This window comes from Cupressus sempervirens, chromosome 3 (assembly GCF_028749045.1).
Source record: "Cupressus sempervirens isolate cs-2001-9-10 chromosome 3, ASM2874904v1, whole genome shotgun sequence".
NCBI classification, from domain to species: domain Eukaryota; kingdom Viridiplantae; phylum Streptophyta; class Pinopsida; order Cupressales; family Cupressaceae; genus Cupressus; species Cupressus sempervirens.
In genome coordinates this window covers 654,201,317-654,218,206 of record NC_143120.1, presented here as the reverse complement: position 1 = coordinate 654,218,206, position 16,890 = coordinate 654,201,317, and the positions used below count along the sequence as shown (strand labels likewise).

General features: G+C 34.7%; 1 protein-coding gene across 1 annotated transcript in view; it reads right to left on the bottom strand.

The window, feature by feature from the left end:
* Positions 1-12,203: 12,203 nt before the first annotated feature.
* Positions 12,204-16,890, bottom strand: part of LOC149568391 (uncharacterized) — a 30,071-nt gene continuing 25,384 nt past the window's right edge. Inside the window, exons 3-6 of the mRNA XM_089816722.1 lie at positions 14,391-14,524; positions 14,134-14,281; positions 13,867-13,973; positions 12,204-12,245 (exon numbers count right to left, since the gene is read on the bottom strand). Coding sequence (XP_089672848.1) covers positions 12,204-12,245; positions 13,867-13,973; positions 14,134-14,281; positions 14,391-14,524 — 431 coding nt within the window. The remainder of the gene's footprint in view (positions 12,246-13,866; positions 13,974-14,133; positions 14,282-14,390; positions 14,525-16,890) is intronic.

Below are 16,890 nucleotides of genomic sequence, written 5' to 3'. Positions count from 1 at the left end.
ATCTTGAATAATGCTGAGATCTTCTGAGATTTGTTCTTTGGATTAAAATATGTTACCAAAATCAAACTTATTCCACTTTATAATATTATGCTTAATTTTTTGTAGCTTCTTTGCCACCTTGAACATGATAGTTCCCTCTATGTGAATATTCTTCCACTTCGAGATACAGAGAAAAATATCTAGGTGGGAAGTTCACATTCTCTCAAATCTAAAGGGGAAGTTACATTTGATGGCAATGGGGTCCAAAGTGAGAGAAATAGGAGAGTGATTTGAGCCTGTCCAGGACATTAATGATATATTGCAATAGTTAGAATTCATCCAGTCTAAAGAAATAAGAGCCCTGTCTAGCCGAACTTGAATGCAGTCTCTACCCACTCTCCTATTGGACTAGGTGAAGAGACCTCCCTGAAGATCAACATCCAGGAAGGCCATTTCATTGATAAAGTTAGAAAGGTCTTGCCTACTTTCTAGATCTAAAGCCAAACCCCCCTATTTCTTATTATCCCTTAAGGGGGTATTGAAATCCCCCATGATAATATAGATTCCCACTTGGAATCTAGATAAAACATTCTTAATTTTAACCCAATAGTTTCTCCTTCCATTCTTAGTGTTGGGAGCATACATGTTCAAAAGAACCCAGAATTCATTATTTTTTATATTTTCAACTTGAATGAGAAGAATATTATCTTCACCATATAAAACAAGTGACTTGAAAAGATTAGAGTTGCAGAGAGTAATCCATCCTCTCGAAGCCCCGTCTGAATTCATAGCAAAGCCCTCCAAACTCCTACTGAAAGAGATTCTCTCCACCAACTCCTTTCTCATTTTGGTTTCTTGAATTAGCATGAAATCCAGTCCATGGTCCCTTAGCATATTTCTTATTACCTCTTGTTTTTGGGATCCATTTATCCCACGGATGTTCCAGGATATGACCTTCATTTCTTCTTTTTAAAGTAGGCCTCTTGGATGGTCCTTTGACTCCCATCTTCTAGATTCATTCCAGTATCCTCTTTCCTATTCTGACTATGACTATTTCTCCCAGGAGTCTTTGGTTTTTCTCCAACATCATATTTCACTCTACTTCTTATTATAGCTAGGGAGACTAGAGAAGTGTCTCAACTCTTCTTTTTCTTTCTAATAGTAGTCCATTCCCCCTATCATTCATCAATACAACTCACAAATAAAGCCTCCATTCTAGTTAATTATCTTGGCAAAGAGGACATAACCAATTCCACCACTCTTGAAATCTTCCCAGGATAGGCAATCCCCTAGCTGAAACTACCTACTTCCATGGGGTTAGGCCCACAGGATTGAGTTGCCTCCATACTCCCAACCAAATCTTGGGAATTGGGGACATTTGAAATTTCTCCTTCTAGTTATGGGTCTATACTTGCTATTCCTGATAAGGGATCCCCTTGGGAGATTTCCCCCATAGGACATGATTTCAACTTGTTACCTAAATCATCTAGTTTAAGATCTAATTGTTGTTTCTCATTTAGAAGATTTTGTGATTTGTCTACCTTTTTTTGGTTCCAATGGATTCTCCCCCTTGGACCCCAACAACAGCGAATGGCTAGGTAGCCACCATTCCCTCCTACTACTACTCTGGGGCATCCTCATGGTTATTTTTTCCCCTTCTATCTCTAAACTTTCTCTCCTTCTTTGGAGCTATTGATATTTTCCTTTGTAATTTCCTTGGCCTTACCTTTATTCTAAAGTTGTTTCTTGGATTTTGCCTCCTAGAGCCTTGGGCAAAGCTTAGCAACATGGCCTGACTTCTTACAATGAAAGAAACCAAAGGGAACACTTTCAAAATCTAGCTTTTAGATATGGGTATCTAGCTTAGGGTGGAGATACACAACCTCTGGCATATCTCTACCCTCACTAACCCCAATGCATATCCTAGCATATGTTAACTGGCTCCTTGACACCATGACAAGGTCAATGAACAAGAGTTCCCTAAATGATTTAGCTATGCCATCAAAGACATCCTCATACCAAAAATCCATTGGAAGTTTAGGAAGATGAACCCAAATATGAGCTTGAACAAAGAAAGAGTCATTGAGATCCAAATTTGAAGTCCATTTATGCAAGGCAAGAGTTGAACGTCCAAAGGACCAGGACCCAACACATAGAATCTTAGTGAGATCTTTGAGGCAAGAGAACTCAAAGGAAAGGAAAACCTTAACCATTGCCACTATCTCCACATGCCCTTTTAGGTCCCATTTGTTTCTTACATAGGACCTCACAATGTCAATATTTGGCCTTGGGCCTATGAACTTCCCAACTAGAGAGGATGTCATAGAAGCAATGTTATGATCTACAAGCTCATCAACAATTTTGATAGCATTCTTCCCATTTCTTTGTCTGAGATTGTTGGAAATATATAGGATAGGCTAGGTTACTGAGAGGGGAGGGGTGAAGCAAGAACCAATAAAAATTATTCTTATTTCACCAATTAATCCTTCATGTATATTCTAATCTAATTGCATGCATGAAAAATTGAAATCATTTAAAACATTCATGATACTTTGACGCAAGATATGGTGAGCCAAAAAACCTTATTTTGGGGATGATACCCACAAGCTTTAGTACTGCAGTATAAAGTTGGCCAATTAAGGCTTACAATTGATCACTTCTGATGATCTACCTTATTAGGAGCAATAAGGACTACTAGGTCCACCTTTCTAAAGGATTTACAAGACATACAATGAAGTATGCACTTGGTACAGAGATTTGCAAAAGACTGTTAAGTCTACCTTGTGAAAGGATTTAACTGTTCCACCTATTAGGATGAACCAGTAATTGCTAACCAATTGACTAAGTGTGGCTCATCAATAAATAAACTTTGACCATAATGTCAACAATCTCCCCCTTTGGCATTAGTGACAAAAACACTTATTAATCAAAAACTGAATTCTCAAAATTTCAATTTCAAAACAATCTTTTAGTTTCCATCGTGTGTCTTCAACTTGGTCACATACTTTGTTTTTGAGATTTTTCAAAATTGCTTTGTAAGAGATGTTTTTTAATTAACTATACATGAATATTATGTTGCTCCCACATACATATATACATATTATACTTTACTTACTATATATATATCTTTATATCACATCTTCTTTCCCTTTTTATCTTATCTCATCTTCTCCCCTTTTTTACATAAATGCCAAAGGTGTATGCTATATGGTAATGCCAACATCTGACAAGAAATTAGATTGTACCTTTAAAATCAATGCCATTTTCTTGTCCCAATTTTCTTGTAACGCCTTGCTTGAATGTAATGCAAACTATACTTCTGCTGATAACTCCATCATGTGATCAACTATGGACAAGTTACTATCATGGATGAGAGTTTTGGCATGTGTAATGTGTTTCGATAATGTATCCATGTTCAGGAGAATCATGCCTTAGATATCTATAAGTGTAGCCCTAATCCTGGCTTCTTCCCTTAATATTTGTACTTGTATATTAGTCAAAAATATGATCTTTAAGTAGTGAGAAAAATTGTAGCTTGGATCAAGTGATAATTGGTGTAGACTTGCCTTCAAGTCTTCATCTATGTTAGATAGTTTATCTTTGATTTCCTGAGTGAAGATAGATGTATCACATAACTTGTTGAATAATAAAGTAACATTATTTTCAAAGGTTTCTAATGAGATGAGAATAGTAGACAAGTCTACTTGATATATTGCAATTTTTTGTGCAACTTGCTCCAAAACTTTGTTCTCAAATTTCTTCTCTACTCTTTGTAACAACTTTTTTTTCCCATTCATATCTTCATTAAATTTTTGAACAACTTGTACTAACTGAACCAAAATAGGTTGTGTACTACCAACCTCGATACTTAGTGCATCTACAAGTATGTTCTTCACATCTTCAAGCACTTGATTTTCTCTACTTTTCTCTTTTTTAAGCTTTTTTTGCTTAGCTTTCTTCTGCAATAGTTCACCTATGATGTTCATTTGATCAAAGATTCAGAGTAGAGATATCCCAATTTGATATAACTATATCCTTATTAAGATCAATGTTTTGTTCTTTACCTTTTTCCTTGCTTGAAACTTTAGTACTTGATTGAAGCTTGCTCTCAACTATCTTCGTACTTAGTATTTGCATACTGGGAATTGTAACAACAGTAGAAATTGAAGGGCTAGCAAAAAAAGTAGATATCACATTGATAGTAGAGATACCTAGTTGTTGTGAAGCCAAATCTAATGATGGAGGAAGCACTAATTTCTCAGTAGAGGAAGTGTTGATCACTTCAATCAATATAGCACTCAGTTGAATAGGTGCAAAGATTGGTTGGGTGCATGGTGTTGCAGTGGTTTCCACAACCAACTCAGCAGAAGATTTCTCTGAGGTTGATGGGATTAAAGCTTTGCTCAGAGAGTGAGGAAATGAGGCCATAATTTTTGCTACAATATTCTCTAGGTTAGTTTCCTTGATACTTTGAATCTCAGGGAGATTCTCCTTGGTAGCTTCATGTTCTTACTCCTCATCCTCTATATTTATGCCATCTATTTCTATATCTTGTTCATCATTATTTTCCTTTTCTTCCTTGTCATCTTCATCATCTATATCGCTAAAATGAACAACAAAATCACTTTGTTGATGAAGTTTGTAGATATTCTTCCATGTAGTTGTAGTTGTCTTCACCACATGTTCAATGTCATTAACCAATTTCATGCAAGTGTTGAATCTCAGAGTGAGTTTTTCTTCATTTTTATTCATGGATTCTTTTACCTCTTTATCACTAAGACTCAGCATGAGCTACTTTAGAGTTTGTTCAAATATATCTTTTGTAATTTTCTTAGCATTTTCCTATCTAGGCTTGATTCTTTCCATAAGCTCATTGGGAATTTTTTGTGCAAGTTGATCAGGTGAGTATTTCTATTTACCTAATTTTGACATTATCATGTCTTCAACTTGCTTGTTCTCATCTACATTCGTGTTCTCATATCTGACATATTTGACGTTTTCCATGCCAGCTTCTGCTTCAATCTCTTTTAATTTTTCTTCAAACATAGGAGGAGGTCTTTTGAAAATAATTTCCTCTACATCTTCTTCACCTAATTTCAATTTCTTTTTAGATCTGGTTGCTCTTCCTGTGAATATTGCAGTAGATGACTTGGTAGGTTTGGTTATGATAACCTTACCCATCTTCTTGATTAACTCTTCTTCTTCAATTTTTTTTCTTCTATCTCATCTTTTGCATCATCTTCTTCCACATCATCCCATTTTCCTTATGTCAATAGGAAAGTAGAACTTGCTTCCCTTAGTTTTGCTATCCTCTTCTTTCCTTTGCTGGCTACTCGAGAAAGCTTAATTTCAATTTCTAATATAGCTTTGGATTCATCAAAAGTACCAAAATATGTGGCCTTGGGATCCATAGGTTCATTCAACAGTGCCTCAATGATATCCTTAGTGTCATCAATGTTAACCTCATAACTTAGAGGCTTAACCCACACCACTCTAGGTTTGACTGCTTGAATGTACACTTTCTCACAGTCTACAATGAAATAGACATCATCCTTGTAATCTTCTACAAGTTTCTTAGAAATTCTAAATCTGTTATTCATCTCTTCCTTGAATGAATCAAAGTAATTGTCCATGATACTGACAAAGTTCCCCATCTCTATTATATAGTCATTAATCTGATATAGTATTGGCACATCTTTTCTCCATATGACTGAACCTTTTGAAGGGAAAAAATTTTGCACAAAGAATAATAAAGAAGTCAAGAGTGAACCAAACTTACACGGGTTATTCTTTGAAGTGTTGATGCTCTCCATGTTCTTTTTGAATTGATTCAACATTAGCTCAGCAAGGTCAAAGGACATGTTGTTCTTCACCGCCTTGAGAGCCAAATCAATTACCTCACATGGCATGTTGTTGAGATGATTGGAGCTATAGATTTTATGAGCTATTACATGAATTCTAAATTTTAGCTCCATGTCAGTCACATTGCTGATCTTCATACCTCTTTCATCCCACTCGGCAAGAGTTTTTCTTTCCAGTTCTACCCAACTTAGGGTTTTGGCAGTCTTTGCCTTATTCAACATTGGGAGCCCTATGATTTGATGAATCATTTTCTTTATTATCTAAATGGGTTGTTCTAACCATAGCTACCTATTGTGTACATAGCTAAGGATAAACCTTATCCATTTTACCTAAAAGTCTCAGGGCATATGTGGAATGTGTGTCACTAATACATTTGGAGTGAAATTGCAATAGAAATTTGTGACAGCAGGCAAATGTTATGTGTTTTTGGCTTTTTTTTTTCCAATTATAACCTGACAACATCGCAATTGTGACTCTAATGGGCAAAAATGTCACAATTGCGATGCTAACAGGATATAAGAAAAAAAAAGCAAAAAGCGTTGCTCATTTGAAATTTGTCATGTTCAGAATCGACACAGCTCTGCGTGCGGCGAAAGGGCCAAGGTAACATTCGGAGGACTCTTGCCATTGTAGTTTTTATTTTTGTTTTTAAGTTTGATATGCTCAAGAAAATGTGATAGAAATAACTTACCTCCTTACCATACCTTATTATGTTCTTTGTCACTTACTATTTAGGGTTGGTGTTAGTCCTCCCCCTTCTTTCACTGCATGGGTACGGAGGGCATGATTGACTGTTCAAATGATAATTTGCTTAAGGTTGTGATGGTTGTACTTCCTGGCTTCACATATCATCACCTCTGATTTCCACTTTTGCTACACTTGGTATTACCCTCTATTTCCAACCTTCATCCAATCATCTGATGCTTGTATGTTGGCTTGTGCTTGCACCTAACGTCTTGCTAGAAACATGAAATCTTCTACCATCAATTTGTAGACTTTGACCTCCAAGATGGTCAGTTTATCATTTTAGGAGAGAATGGTATTCATTTTATATGGCTCATTTATTAATGTTGGTCCTTCCATATAACTCTGTTTATGCAGCCGTCTCCTCTCCCATACTATTGGCAACTTGTGCTGGAAGTTATGTCAATATACAAGGGATCAACTCATATCCCATTGGTGTATATTCACATTAGGTGAAACAATATAAAGTATGATGATGCATTAGAATGAAGTTTTGGTGATGCTTCCTCCATTCTTTTCCATATCTTTTTGCCTTTTTCTCTACCATGTTTGCTACAATTTATAACATGTGACAATAATATGTTGCAATATCTATGACAGTAACAAACTTGTATCCTCCTAAGTTAGCTTTCTAGAAGGTTTGCACTTGCCGAATAAAATGTATGTCCTCTTATGGTGTTCTAAGGCTTCAATACACATTAGCATGGTGTGATTTTAACCATTATCAATATTGGAATCACTGTAGTAGCGTTGAGGCAGGTCATATGATGGCTTGTATTTCTTGTCATTTCTTATTTTTCTTATTGCTTATTGGCCTCACTATTAAGCAAGATCTTTGGCTTTTCTTAGAAGAGCCCATGTTTTCATCTTCTCTCTAATTCAATTCTTAGGTTACACACTAATTGTCAAGATTGTCTAAGTCTCTACAATGTCTTTTTGCACTAGAAAATTGACCAATCTATTTGTCATTATATGTGTAGTCTAGATAACTAGTACTCAAAGTAGATATCAAATTCATCAAATATTGTCAGGCTACCCTCTAAATTATTTTTCTCTTTAGAAGTGAACCCTCTTGAGGTTTGTAAAGTGCAGGATTTATTAATAATTGTGTGGGTATAGTATAAGTTGAAGAAAATATAGGCCCTTATAGTGGATGCAACTTTAGAAGAGGAATCTCAAATGAGCTCAGCAATTTCAATATCCATTAACAAATTGGGCTGTGTATGTAGCTAACCAAACAAGGGGGTGCAGGACTTGATCCAAGTTTTGTTCTTACTATGATATCTGTGGCAAAACATGTTGGACATCATTTGATTACATTAGTAGACTTAGAGATTGCTACTGCAGAAGCTCGTATGGCTAATGATCAATTATAATTTTTAATATCCTAGTGATATGTGATAGTTCTGTACTGTTATCATTAATATTTAAGAATGTTGAGTCTCCTAGTGAGATCTGCAATAGCTAATTGTCCCATTGGAGGTCATACCGTTCTTGTCACAGTTCTTGATTGAATCAAGTACGCAATTACCATTTCAATATTATTTGGTTTATGAAGTCCTTTCGTGATTTTTATCAGAAGTGTGATTGTCTCATTGAAGAAGATATAATCTGTAGAGGTTATTTCTTCTGTCCCAATCAATATACCCATAGGATGGCAGGATCATGCTTTAATACCATTTGTAATGAACCTTTTTGAGGGTCCATCATTTTTTTCGACTTTCCTTTTATCCGCTCTTTCCATGCTTAGTATTTGTAACCCAATTCCTGGTTGTTCGTTCCCTGCATGTTCTCTGTATGTTCATTCCCTGTATGTTCTCTGTAACCATGCTACCACAAAAATACCATGGTAGAAAATATGTGGTTCAACAGTACACAATAATCAGTTATAATTATGTCAGTCCACTACAAGCAACATTCATTGTGTGCCACTGCAAGTATAGGAAATGCCCTTATATAAGGTGTTGTCACTACTAACACAGACCCTGCTCTCAATATAGAAAAGTAAATGTTAGAAGAGGGTATGAACTTGGTCTATTTTCTGGTGTATATTCATAATGCCATTGCCTATTTAAGACAGGGATTTCGAATATACAATTACTACCATACAGAAGTGATGTTTATATATAGTACTTTTTCATTGAATGCATGGGTGAAGGATGGGTGGTGGGTTAGATTAAAATGGTACAAATGAAGCAAAAATGGACTAAGGATATCTTGAGCCATTGAACAAGTGTGTATGGACCCACTTTCGGCTCCTATGCTTCAGATGTAAAGGGTAAGATCTTTGGCTATCTTCAAAACCCCCACACCAAAATAATAATAATACAAAAAACCAAAATCAGTTATATAAAATGACTGACACAATTTTAGTTTGATCTGCTCAAGCAAATGTGCCCCTCTATTAGTAATGAAAATATCATATGATGACAACAAGAATGATAGAACTGCCAGCGCTCTCGACATACAAGTCAGGATCTAAAAGACTCCTCTGAAAGCCATGTGCATCTAAGTAACTATCAGTCTTGGTGTACCATGCTTTGATAGCCTACTTAAGGCCATAAAGAGTCTTCACTAGTATGCGTAACTGGTGGTCTTTGCATAATCGGTGCTCTTTGCATACAACTTTGAAATCTTGAGGCTGGGTCATGAATACTTCTTCCTCCAAATCACCATTGAGCTACAATATCATTTGATAAAGAGTGTTCTTGAGGAGGGCAAGTTGCAAGTTAATAACTGATACTAAGGTGAATCCGGCTGATGCATTGACAAAGATATTACCAAGGGAGAAGTTGAAATTTTGTAGGACTTATCTTGGCAATGTCAAACTCTAACAATAGGCCTTCAACGGGGGAATATCTCCAAAGGTTTGCAGCAATGGTTATGTTTGAAGTGGTAGATTGTTGGATAATGAAACCCAAGAGTCACCAATTTCCTCCAATTGTTAGAGACTTTACATTCTTCATTTGAAAGCTTAATATATGTGTGTATATGTGGATAATGTTTGATTCATTGATCATTGTAATGCTAAAGCTTGCTGTTGTAATTAAAGTAGAGTATTAATAAGAAATTTCCCCTTCTATAAAATTGGATGTAGCCATCTCAGTGAACCACCATAAATCTCGTGTTTTGTGTCTTGATCTTGTTTTTGCTTTTAGATCTAATTTTGGTATTTGTTTATTTGCACTTTTTTATCAACAAATATGGCATTGCTCAAAGGAAGTGGTATAGATAGATATTGCTCTGATCCTGAACATCAGTAGAGCTATTCTTCTTGGTAAGAAAGGTTTTAGAAAAAGAGCTTGCATGATTTTTTCAATTATATGTCATTTTTTTCAGATGTTAAAAATTAACCCATAAAAAATTGTCTATGTCTAGTTCTACGAAAAAATTCATTCCATTGAGGCATTTTTTTCAAACATATTTCATGCATCCTGAGTCTCACTAGAAAACTATCCAAACCTTTAGATTCCTCAATGATTCTTGAAAACTTATCGATTTGGATCTAGTTTTTACTTTTTACTATCTCAAAAATTCTAGTAAAGTTTTCCATGCTTGCAACCATTGAATTTTCAATAAACAAAATTTCATCTAGGCATGCTACCAAGCACATGGCATGCATTCTGCGTTCTTGCTAAGAAAGATAAACATGTTTTTGATTCCTGGGATACTGATTATTGGAAAAATATCTTAAAAAATTGAAATGAATGATTTGACAAATTTTATACCTGTAATCATAGAATTCCAAGAAACTACATTCCACTGAGGCATATTGTGCTAAAGCCATTACCCGAAGGTCTAAGGAATTGAAGCTATAATTAAGTTCTGATACCACTTGTTAGAGGGTTTTCATTGCGCCAAAAAAACCAATCTATCAATGCCCAATAGAACCACTCAACTTATAGTACACAAGAGGCAATTAAGCCCTTGTAATAAATCCCGAGAGAAGTGCTGAACATTTTACTAACAAGTTAGTTACAATAGTATCAAGCAAATGATTTTGCAAATGAACAGCAAACTAAGTGGTCTTGATCTTGGTAGAAGCTCTATGATTAAATACAACTCATATAAGTGACCTCTTGGAATGTCCAAATACTTCATCCCTAAAAACATTATGATGACCTCTTGGAATGTTCTTGGAATGTCCTAATACTTAATCCCTAAAAATATTATGATGAGTACTTTATGGACAATTTAAGTTTATAAAACATCATATAATTTATACAAGATATGAAAAGAAGTTCCTACTTGAGAAACGTGCCTTATTAACAATTTCAAATAGAAACATAGAAATGGAAATAAAAAATATAAGGTAATCATAAAGATCAATGATTCCAAAGAAGTTGGTTTGGCACATAAGATTCATGTTCATTGCATTGAAATGTCTTCATTTATGACTTGATGTTCCTTGTTGATTCATCCACGTAAAGGGTATTCATGGATTTGTTGTTGATACTTTGATACTGACTGTTGTTTCACAAGAGATTTTAAGAAACAACAGTATTCCTTCATAAATGACAGACATTAATTTAGAGCCCAAACTCTGGAATCTTAATATTGATTATAGGATCATAGGATCAATGTGTGAGAAATTTCATTTGAGAGGATTAAAGAAAATATTTTTTCTTACTTTGGAAGTATACTTTAATCTTTTACAATTCACTCTTTAATCGATGGCATCAGTGATGTTATGCAACATTTATTCTTAATTGAACATCTTGAAAATATTTATAAAAGATGTTATTCATATTAAAATAGATATTTATAACCGTATTGGATGCTTAAGTTTTTTAAGGTTGTTAAAGATTTGTTAACAAAATAAAAATATGAGAGCAGCTAGCTTTTTTGCAGCTAGACTTATGAGATGCTTCAAGTTATTTTTTAGCTTGGTTGTCAAAGATGATACTTTGATCGAATTATAGTGAACCATTTTCATATGAATATGAATTTACAAATTACAAGTTTCACATAAGGAATTAGATATTCTCGGTTCGCTGATCCTTTCTACTTTGGTTTTGATTTTTCATATTTCTAATCTAAAATATATATTTTTGCAGTTGGAAGCTATGCCAACTTGTAGTTTGGCATAGAGATTCCTAAAACCTATCTAATCTTTAAAAGAAGTCTCTATAAAAAATTCCCTAAAAAACCTTTATTAGCTTACTTGAATCGATTAGTACATGCAGACCAGACCATATTAATCATGCATGGAAAATCATCTTGTTGTGTGCCCAAGGATGAAACTATAAGGCATCTGGAATTAGCAGTGTGTAGTTCTTTCTACCAAAATTCCCTAGCTTCCAGCTACTCGTGAATCAAATCCTTTCATGGAAATCTTCTCCACCCCTGAGGTTTGAATTGGAGTCTTGATAAGTAAAAGTTTGACCCCTAGGATTGACCAACTAAAAATAAAATAAGATAAATCTAGGGAATCTCTGCCAAAGATAGATGTTACAAAAAAAAAATTACTTTTCATTTTCTTTTCCCTTGCATAGGGACTAACACTGTCCACAAGGACTACCTTGGGAATATTGGTAGTAAAATAGTCCCAAAATATAAAAAAGGAAAAAGTTCAGGATTTCATACTGTAGGTGTCATTTTTAATATATCCATAGTTCTCAAAACTTGTAATTGGATTTCAAAAATGTCACCACCTCTTGCTGCAGCACAAAATCAAATGAATGTCTCAGAATTAGTTTCCAAGTTAAGTTAATCTGAGATGGTGTAAGAACTACCATGCCCAGGTTATATTTATGTAATTGGACTACAATGCTACTGGAATAAAATTGTATCAGAGCTTTTGTATCAATTGATAAGTAGGAGATACTTGTGTTCCAATTATCAATTGTATAAGAGCTTTTGTACAACAACTTTTGTATCAATTTATTAGAATATACTTGGTGTTCCATCATTAATGAGGACTGCGATTGAAATGTTGATTCTGCAAGCATTCTAATTCACTATAATGCACTGTAGATATATTGTCCTTCGATAATTGGACAAACCCCAAATGTGTGTAATGTGTGGCTTTAGTGTTAATACGTGTATCTATATAGTTGTTCAAACCAGATTCAATTTCTGCAGGAACAGTAGAAATGTGCTTAACAAGCATATATATCATCAATTGCATGCCATTTCATCATTTTCTGTTCTTAAATATTAAAATTGATAAAGGAATAATTTAATCAGCAAAGCATTCATACTTTTCTGACTGAAAATAGTTAACATGAAAGTACTATATGTGAGGTATCCACAACCCTAGTTTTTAAAACCTTTAATTCCAATACCCACACAAACCCTAGAGAGAGATTTTCAATGACAGGCTTTTATGAAAGACCTAATTCTAATCTAACAAATTTATTAAGTATGAACAACCCTATTTTTTTAAACCTTTTACTCCAATCCCCGCCCAAACCTTGGAGAGAGGGGATTTCAATTAAGGGCTTTCATGAGAGGCCTAATTCCAATCTATCAAATTAAAAATTGCAAAATCCAATGAATTCAAAAGAAAAAGCTAGCACAGGTAGTGGATTTCCTAGAGAGACTGGGCTCCCTTACTTTGTGCAAAAAACATACGAGGAAGAGATCCTGAGACTCAAAAGCCTCTATTTTGATTCGTATGCGGAACAGAGTAGCGCGACAAGATTGGGTTAGTCAAGACCCATCTAATCAATCAATCTATAGGACCCATCACCCTCTCAAAGGTATATCGCTTAAGAATTTTACCCACTCAATGAAATAAGGATTCTCATAACAAGGAATAAGAAAGTTCAAAATATCTATAAAAATTTGTCTAAAACAAAGAATGAAAAAGCTAATATCTAAATGTCCAATTGATAGCACAAAAGGGAGAAAATGATATGATTCTCCAATGACTTGATTCATTGATGATCAACAATAATGAGTAATCGATACAATACATGTAGATGTGCCTGAATATAACTAGGAGTAATGCAAGTGATGAACACAAGTTATAACAACTAAGCACATGTCCACCAAAGGTGGATTATCCTCCATTGTGGGTGAAAGCATGTGAACAATGAGAGGATAAGAACACAAAGATGGATCACACAAAGAGAGGTGTGAGACAACAAGTGCTCAAATAAAGTACAAACTCTTAGATGTTTACAAGACAACTAGTATGAAAATGCATTATTCTAAATAAACTAAAATAAAGACAAATTAGTAATATCTAATTACCCCAGAACTATCCTCTATCAAGACTTAAAATTATGAAGACAGACAAAGAAAACATTTCAGGAGTGATACAACAAGTCTTACCAACAGACATAATAAAATGCAACCTGCGGCTCTAGGGAATATGGAGTACCACCAGTACAAATGCTGAAACTTTGGTGCATCAATCAGAAGTAATGGCAAACCAACAGCTACAAAATATATTATTTTGAGTCAAATAAGCCATTCTTGGGACTCCTAACCAGGATTTAGAGGCAGCTACTCGCTACTTGCAGTAGATTAAGTTATCAAGAATGAAAACCACAATACAACGTGATTCAAAGGAAAAAATGCTATGGAAGAGAGGCAAACCAGGAGGATGCAGAGAACCAGTGTATATCATGAATGCCATAGATGCAGCCAATGCAACACTGTGTGCAATCCAACCTGAGCCAAAAATAGTGAGTGCAATCACTCCAAGAAGTGCACAGCCGATATGAGATACAAAGATGTTGTACTTCTGCAAATAAAATTCAAAACCTTGTTTATTTAACATGCTCGTACAATGCTTGTTTTTAGTTTCTTAAGATGCTACAACAAAAATGGGTTTCAAAAGTTTTCAGTCCTACCCGTGCACTTGGTGCTGCTGGAGTACTAAACAAAATAGCACAGACGGCACCAAAGGGTGCAATAGTTAATTGCAGCCCTTTAGGTGCAATCATCTTGTCCACATATCCCATAATAGACATTGCCAAAAATGCCCCTGAATAAAAATAAGTGAATAAGCTAAACTAATCAAACCACAAACCACCAAGAAATATTCATACTAGTTGCAGATATATGTTGGATTACACTGATCATATAATACAATTTACACTGGCCAAATAAGTTAGGAATCTATTAAGTGCCCAAAAAAATCTTTGAATGTGCAAGATGTTGATTTCTTGGGGTTTTGAACAAGACATGATTATTAGATTACTACAATCCATTTCTAACATCAAATTTTGTTTTTGGATTCAATTGTATATGTTTTTTTTGGGATAAAGAACATAAAAAATGGATCCAAAAACAAAATTTGATATGTACGACATGATTAACCCAAAAAAAAAATGAATTTAGCAAAGCAAGTTGTACAGCTAAATACTTAAACATTTTCCTTTTGATATTTTCTAGAGTGACTACACAATCCTGCAAGCTTTTCACAACCTAGGGAAATGATTAGTTGTCCTTTACACTCTCCAGTTGAACTCTATTTAGCACCTGGATGACCAAACCATATTTTTGTTTGTGATATTTCATAAGACCATCTGCCATATATATCTGCATGGCAAGCCCTTGATTTGTAGAAATGATGATCAAAAGTATGCCATTGCAAGGTGTAAAACATATATGGTATAACAATTCTACAACTAGCATTAAAAAGCACTTTCCTGAGCTAGTTTTTCCACATTGTCAGAGAATTCCTTTTCAAGAATCCACAATGACATTTTAGAGTTGGTTCTATTCCTTATTTTCTCTATAGGGAACATTGCACTAATGCACCTAGGACTACATATAATTATAGCTAGTTGGAGAGGAAATAAATGTTAAGATTCAGGATCATTGATTAGATGTTCAACCATATCCAGTGAAATTTGATTTCTAAGCAATTCCCTTCTCAGCTGAAGCTTTGCCAATTATCTTGCAGAAAAAGTTTGATATGCTTCCATAACGGCAACTTCAACTTACCCCTTCTACTTGATGGCAAGTGACCTGACAGATGAGTCACGAGATTGCATACATCCTTGAGTAGTATCTTATTGCCCAGATATCAAAAATGTATCATGACTAGCCTTTAAACCATCTTCACATTAAAAACATTTTTTTCCATACGGCTCAGTTGAAGGCTGAAATGATACTTCAGCATGACAATTAGATTCCACAATATGGCTCTCTATTTGTTGTATATGGGGCTCTTGATGTTCTTTTTCAAGCAAAGAATGTGATTGTTGGACTTTGAAACTGAAGGCTTTCTCTCCCTAGATAAACCTCACTCAGATAGCATGCACTTGATGTTTTTAAAAAAAATCTCTTTTAACATTTTAGCAAACAGTTGGTATGCATTCTCCCCAACTTCAACTTCTTTTGGCATTATGTCAAACAACTCATGCCTGAGTTGATGTTGCAATTCAACTTCTGATATTCAAATCCATTGAAAATCAACGTTCTCTATGTAAAATTTATGAGAATCCTCATCAAAACTAATGGATGATTTTCTGCAAGGCTACTTTATGACATTCTTGGAGTAGACCACAACTAGAACAACATAATAGCTAGAGGTTAAAGATAATTCCTACAGTTGTATGCGTTATCAAAGTTCAACAGTTTTTTTTTTTTTTACAACTTTTTAACATCAATTATCATTTGTTCTTTTATACTTCATGACAAAGACTTATGAAACTTATGAAACTTTTTGCAATAGGAGTTGCAACATCATTTCCTAGATGTTCCTATGTTCCTAGTACGAGAATGGTGAAGGATGTCATATTAATCGTCAGCGACGATGAATGCATTCCATTAAAAGTAGTCAAAGTTCCAGGTACTTTAAAGTTATTATTCTATAGTGATATAATAGTAATTTATTTTTTGATCACTCTTCATCAACTAATGATCCCATGATTGTTTTGTAGGGAATGATGTTTTTTGGAGAAAACTTGGTGATGAGTGTTTGCGAATATTCAGGCCCACCCTGCATACCTGGTGGAACATCATATCCTAACTAAAACCCCAAACCACTATTTTGATTTCATATCATTTCTAGAATAGTTTTCCTTTTCATCCATTTCTTGAACTATATTAAAGGTAGCTTCACTTCATTTATGAGTCTAACATGTTTTTTTTAACTTAAAAGGTGGAATAACCAAGACAAACCATTGAAGGATGATCTTATAGAGAGCATGACCCAACTCTTTGGACCTTGTGCATTCGAGAGAAACAAGCTCCTTGAAAAAGTTGGTTTTATGTTTGAAGTATATTAGGGACCAATACAGAAAAAATTTACGGGATAACTCCAGGTACGAGCGTTCGCCCTATGTTCCTAAGGCTGAGTGGCAGGCTTTAATTTTGGATGGAAAGTATAAAGCTGACAAG